The sequence below is a fragment of the Trachinotus anak genome, unplaced genomic scaffold (assembly GCF_046630095.1).
Source record: "Trachinotus anak isolate AG129_WGS33_773 ecotype Australia unplaced genomic scaffold, CSIRO_AGI_Tana_v1 ptg000012l, whole genome shotgun sequence".
In the NCBI taxonomy this organism is placed as follows: domain Eukaryota; kingdom Metazoa; phylum Chordata; class Actinopteri; order Carangiformes; family Carangidae; genus Trachinotus; species Trachinotus anak.
Window position 1 is genome coordinate 12,383,498 of NW_027273863.1, and position 6,503 is coordinate 12,390,000.

Consider the following 6,503-nt stretch of genomic DNA (forward strand, 5'->3'; position numbering starts at 1 on the left):
AAGTAAACAAAAATTTACTGTTAGAAACTAAAAAGTTCAAAAGAAGAGGTCATCAGCCTAAACATCAGAGATTTGAAACTGTGGAAAAACAGTCTGAACTAACATTTACTTCTGCTGCTCTTCACTGACAAAGGACCATATACCATGGCCTTCTACAGCAAATCGAAGCTCAGGTGTAATCACAAGACCTATGCACTGTACTTAGGTCACATGATGACATATGGTTAAAAGCTCTGTATATAGTATATGAACCTTGAGTTCATAATATCTCACTACAGATATGTGTTCCACAGGTTAGGAACTAATCTCCATGTTTGTTTTCAATTCAAAAACAAGTAATCAACAGTAATCATGTTTTCCCCAAATAACGGTAACCTGATTGATAGCCATTATCATAATCAGTTTTCTTTAATTCTGTTATATGTGATCCAATTTTCCCCAACCTTGTGCAGTTACTACTAATGCAAGACAAATCTGCCATGTTAATGACTCCACTTTATCTGAAGTTACAGACAAGTCATTAGCATTATCAACCACAAAGCATTCCCAGAGGAGGGGTATAACTATGATGCACAACAGCAAAGATTCACAGCACCACAGTGACTATTGCTACATGATGCTGTGAGAAAATAAATTAGATCAATGGTACTGTATGATTAAATGTGCCTGTTTAAAGCAGTGTGTGATTGTGTTTGTGCTGTACATGGGGTGAACGTGAAGAGTTTAAGTTTGAAAGAGTTGAAGTTCTTTAGTTTGTGCTGTCATGTGACAGCGTGTGTGTGTGTGTCTGTCTGTGTGTTTGTTTATGGTCATGGCCTGTGATACTTGTCATTGTAACGGTGGATGGTCACACAGCCATGATAGGAGATCGGCCGTGGCATGGCTGCCACTCCTGTGATGATGCCCGTTGACGGGTCGTAACACAGGATGGTGTCTGTAGCTTCGCCATTTTCCCCTCTGCCACCGAGGATGAAGATCTTACCGTTGCACACCGACATGCCGCAGCTCTCCTGCAGGGAGACAGATATTGGAGCATAGTTGCAGCATAACAGTGTACAAACCCAGGACAGTTGAAGTCTAACAGTGTGTTGGTTAAGTGCTCACTATTTCCATCTAATCTATTACCTGTTTGTTAAAGGTGTGAACCACATGTATCCAGTAGTCCTCTGCAGGGTCATAGCAGAATATGGACTTGGTGAGACCACCGCACACATAGATCAGGTTGTTGAGGGACACTGCTGTGATACAGCGCTTGGCGATTGGGATGTTGGCCCGCAGTAACCAGGAATTTGTCTCTGGATCATAGCACTGAACCTGTGACACACAGTTACAAATAGTTAGCTCTGTTTGATTGTGGTAACACAAAGAAGGGATAGACATACTCTCTATATTTCTTTAATATATACCATGTGGAAGGGAAATAGTTGAGTAGAAAAAACTGAAATGTATGTAGCTCATTCTGTGGTTTTACTGACTCAATGTGGTTTGTATACAATCCAAGCATTCTCTCACGCACTTCTCCTTAAAACATTATCCGTCCAAACACTTTTATCTGACTACAGCATAAATTACCCTTTTAGGAGACTCCAGAGATAAGTAGCTCACAGGGACTGGAGCCAGCATGAACTCTAGTCCCTATAGGACATGTCGAGTCAAATTGTCACGCAGCATGCAGATTGTTAACTTTTATCAGCGTGCCTCTCTGTCTGTGGATGTGCAGTTTCTGGCCTGCACCGACGCAAACAAACATACCAGCTATTCCATGAGGTAGAAAAAAATGCTTGTACTGAGGCTGGATTCCTGTGAATGCCACTTTCTTCCTGTTTACTACCAGCAACGCTGCTGTCAGTCAAAACATAATGAAGCTGTTCCAGAGTAGCCTGTCATGCTCTGATCTCTGCGGTTATCTATCTATAACATCAGTATTATACAGTAACACACCCGTAGAGATGACAAATGATTTAATCCTTGAATTCCTATCTCCTTGCTATTCAACGTTTACTACTAAATTTTACTCTTGGTATGCCACCATTAATTCTCTTTCACAGTAAGTCTGTTTCTTTTGATCAGTGACTAAATGATGTAAACCTAAAATAAAGCACAATTAAAAACTCAGCATGACGATAATGATCAGGATCAGGATATGATTTCTGCAGTAAACTTGGCTTAATCAGGATCAACTAGACTGACTAGGATATGGCTGTTATCACATCAGAGGCAATTCCTGTTTTTGTACTGTAACTCATATCTTGCTAGTTTCCTTTAAAAAACTAAAATATTTAGTTATCAAATCTCATTTAATCAAGAAGCTTTGTTTTATTGGTGAACATATCTTTCAGGGATTACCCACAACAGTCGACTAGGATCACTTTGTTTTTTCAGTTGCCAGTAGGAAGCCGCAGATGTATTAAGTATTAATTATGAATAACTATTAATGTTTCATCATTCATGTAAAATAAATAATCATGCAAAGTGTGTGAGCTAGATCAGGCCTGCACATATTGTATGAAGGAAAGAAACAAACCAGAGACTATTCACAGCCTAATTTAAATATATGTCTCTTGACACCAACAACTTGACTTATTGTTCAACCCTCCAACTACTTTGACAGAAAAATGGGCTTGTGCACATCCGTTGCACATCCGATGTGTCTCAGGTGTTCTGAGACAAAAGGCACCTCAGCTGTCATCACTATGTGCTGAAGTGCATGCTTGGGGGAGCACACATCTGTTTCTCACCTTGTCTGAACAAGTTTCGTCGTCAGGTCCTCCTCCAATGACAAAGAGCTTGCCGGCACAGCTGGCCACGGCCGGAGAGCTGACCGCCTCTTTCATTGGAGCCACCTCTGTCCAGCGGTTTGAGAAGGAGTCATAACACTCCACACTGCTCAGGCGGCTCTGGCCATCATAGCCGCCCACAGCATAGACCTGAGGACAGACACAAACAAGTCACAAGCTTTTTACACGAGTCTTTTTTTTTTTTTTACGTAAACACAATTAGTCATTATTCAAAATAAGAAAGAAGTCTGCATTCAAGCTCACTAGAAATACAACAGTTTGTACGTCAGCACTTAGGGAACCAGTCTGTCAGGTACAGTAGGAAGATGACATACTGCTTCTGAACAACCACCATTATTTGTGTCCTCATCTGTTAACACTGCCCTGCATCCCAGCAGGCACTGGCACATTTGAGTTCCTTTAAATTCAACATTACTGCCATTCAACTGTCAGTGAACACATAACAATACTACTGTTTTCTCTCTGTGAGTCTCTTGTTTGTCAGCTACTATGATGGTGTTCATCACTCATTTTAAGATTCATACTTCAAAATGGAACATCAGGTTTTGAATCTGTATTGTCATGTGGTGTCATCCTGATCTGTTAATTCTCATTATTAATACAGTATAGTTCAAAATAGTATTATCAGTCAGATAGTCAGTCAGTCAGTCAGATTATGAAAATCTAAAATGTTTGGGTTTTTTGGGGTTTTTTTTTTCAAATTTGGTTGAAAATCACATAAACTGGTAGCTAAAGCATTACTAGCTGGAGAACTGTGCCGTGTGGTTACACAAACTGCCCTCCTGAAGCGCAAAGAAAGACAAAATGAGAAAAAAAAATCAGGAAATTGAGGCATAGATTTATGGCACTTCTTCTTCCTCAATAACACTCTTTTGAAGGAGATCACGTGTCAAGGATACACAATGAGTTGCATTACTGGTTATGAGCGTAACGCTACTCATCGACATGCTGGTCTTATGCAAGAGAAAACCGTCAGGCTATTCCTGTCTCTCCACAAAATCTGAGGCACAAACAAGTACAGAGGGGGGAGAGAGAGAGTTAGAGAAAAGAGAGAGAAACAAAGACACAAAGAAAGATGGAGGGAAAAAAAGGGAACAAAAAGACAGAAGTGGATGGGGCACATGGATATTTGCATTCAACACCTGGGGCAATTGATGGCTACCGCCTTTTCTTTGAAAAACCGAGACAGGTTAAAACACCTTTATGAACTCGTTGACTCTTTTTCTAACATCTCAGGTGGTGGTTCCAGAGTAGTGTTGTCTGTGTGTCCACATTCACATGTTTTCAATGACACCAACAACAACACACCAGTCCTTCCCACATTTTGGTGGAGGACATTCATAGAATAATACTACATATAGCACATGGATCAACTGAAAATAGTTTATTTTACTACTCTTTGTTGATACAGCTGATAATGAATGTTAAATGCTGGTTGTTTGATGCCAGAGATGTAAGAGAATGAAAGAGAGATAAGAGGAGTATGTGGCACAGAGATAAAGTCAAGTACAAAATAAACGTACTTAGAAAGATTTTTTTAAAGCTATCATTTCCTACTGGCGTTTAAGTTTTGGTTTATCCATATTACAAAGCCTATTGATCACTTATTCTAAACTGTACAGATTTTTGTTTTGAGATTTCTACAATGCAATGGGGCTTAATTGGGTGTCTTTTGTAGTGCTAATTTAAAAAGCGTGTAAAATTAAACTAAAAACAAAGTGTTTTTGTAGAAGCAATGTCCTGTCCCTAATAAAACTACTGACAGTGAGATCTATGGATTACCCAAAGTGATTAGGACACCAAAGGTTAAATGAGAAAACATTCTTTTTCATATTTTGGGTGAACTGATCCTTTAATACTGCACTGAGGATATCCAGACACAAGCTTGTTTGAATACAGTGGTGTTAGGGAATGGGGGCGGGGGGCACTGGACTCACTCTTTTCTTTTCGCCCTCACTACTCCACTCCAAAAAACACATTCACGGCTTATTTTATGGCCACTTTCAAACACTGACTGTAGCTGAATGATTAACAGTTTCCTTAACATGCAGAGGGGTGAGAAGTAGTGACCGTTAGAGAAACACAGAGACTGTGCCACTTCAGGGGGAAAAAGATAAATGGGAGAATGGGGAGAGAGAGAGAGAGGGGGGGGGGGGGGGGGGGGGGGGGGGGGGATGGACTGACAGAGAAACAAAGAGAGACAGAGAGAGAGAAAGGGTGAAACATTATGATAGATGAGAACAGCCGTCACCAAGAGCAGTCATAACAGGGAGAGGAAAACAAGAGTGGTGACCTATTTTTGCTTATACTCTATGGAAACAAGACCAGTCCAACAGGACATCACAGAATGCAAGACGCAGAGAGGAGAGTGTGTGTGTGTGTGTGTGTGTGTGTGTGTGTGTGTGTGTGTGTGTGTGTGTGTGTGTGTGTGTGTTCGCGTTCCTGTACTTATTTACTTTTGTAAAGCAGCATTCAAAGTTTAGACTTTAGTTCATGGCTAAGACCACGTGTATTAATGTCAGTGAACAAGTATGCTGTAGTAAAACAAATGTAAGCATGGATGCATGCAGGCGTTTTATACAGGATTGTTTACAACACTTGTCATTGGAGCATCAGTGCTGCACTTCAAAAGGGGAAATTACAAACTGAATGAGGAAATGACTGGGTCCACATTCAGGAAGAGGGGAACTGAATTCTGAGGAAAAATAACATCGCAGATAAATCTTAAACAGATATTGTATGTTTTTTTAGATAAGTGGACATATAATTCACTGGAAACGTCCTTTCTCACTAATCTGTAAAAAAACAAGAGGGAATTAAATGAGATAAGTACCTGAGGCTGAGCTCTGTGGAAAATCCCACTGCTTGTTATATTCTGTGTATGATGCCTAGCCACTTTTATTTCTAAGTTGCAAGCCTTGGACTTGTAAGTACAGAAATACAACACATGTTAATGGTACAACTGAACAAATACTTCCACTATGCCATCGTATTTTATCTTCAAATCATTTTTGTCTAAGTCAGCTACAGATCATGAAATTTAAACTTGGTTTCCTATAATGTTCTACGTATATGTTCAAGATAAAAACCAGCCATATCAGGTCAACTTGTTTTCACCATAACTTGATTCATAACACAGTTAAACACTGACTTTTATTCCCCCAGTGTGATTGTCCAGCTGATTACCTCACTTTTGTGGGAGACCAGTGTGTAGTATGATTGCACACATGTGTGTTTGGTGTTTCTGTGACAACAAGGCAACTAAGCATTTTGGGTGTTGTTTGGAAGTCATAGAAAATCCAGTACAGCCTCAAGCAGACCTCTGAAAAATAAAAAAAGTATGTTTGCTGCAGATGACAAGAACCCGTCCTGAGTCATGCCCTTTATTACAAAGTAAATAAAGTGCTGTTTTAGCCCAAAGCTTTCAAAGAATACTTGTACTTGTGTCCATGTTCTTTATGTGTGCATACAAGTGTGGGCGCTTACACATACACATGCTGGCTAAAGCACACACATGACTGTGTGTTAGCCTGAGTCATCTCTGGTTACACTCTGCCTGCTTTAAACCAAGACAATCAGTGGCTGCTCATTTACACAAGACTAACAACGGATAATAACAGTTCAGACACTTGTCATTAGGGACACACGCCATTGTATTACCAGAGGTCAACATATGTTTTGCATTACAATGGCCTTTATAACTAC

At 40.0% G+C, this 6,503-nt stretch overlaps 1 protein-coding gene across 1 annotated transcript in view; it reads right to left on the minus strand.

Annotated features, from left to right (window-relative positions):
* klhl24a (kelch-like family member 24a) overlaps positions 1-6,503 on the minus strand; it is a 16,871-nt gene continuing 10,368 nt past the window's right edge. The window contains exons 6-8 of the mRNA XM_071492750.1: positions 2,739-2,927; positions 1,126-1,314; positions 1-1,010 (exon numbers count right to left, since the gene is read on the minus strand). Coding sequence (XP_071348851.1) covers positions 810-1,010; positions 1,126-1,314; positions 2,739-2,927 — 579 coding nt within the window. The 3' untranslated portion in view covers positions 1-809. The remainder of the gene's footprint in view (positions 1,011-1,125; positions 1,315-2,738; positions 2,928-6,503) is intronic.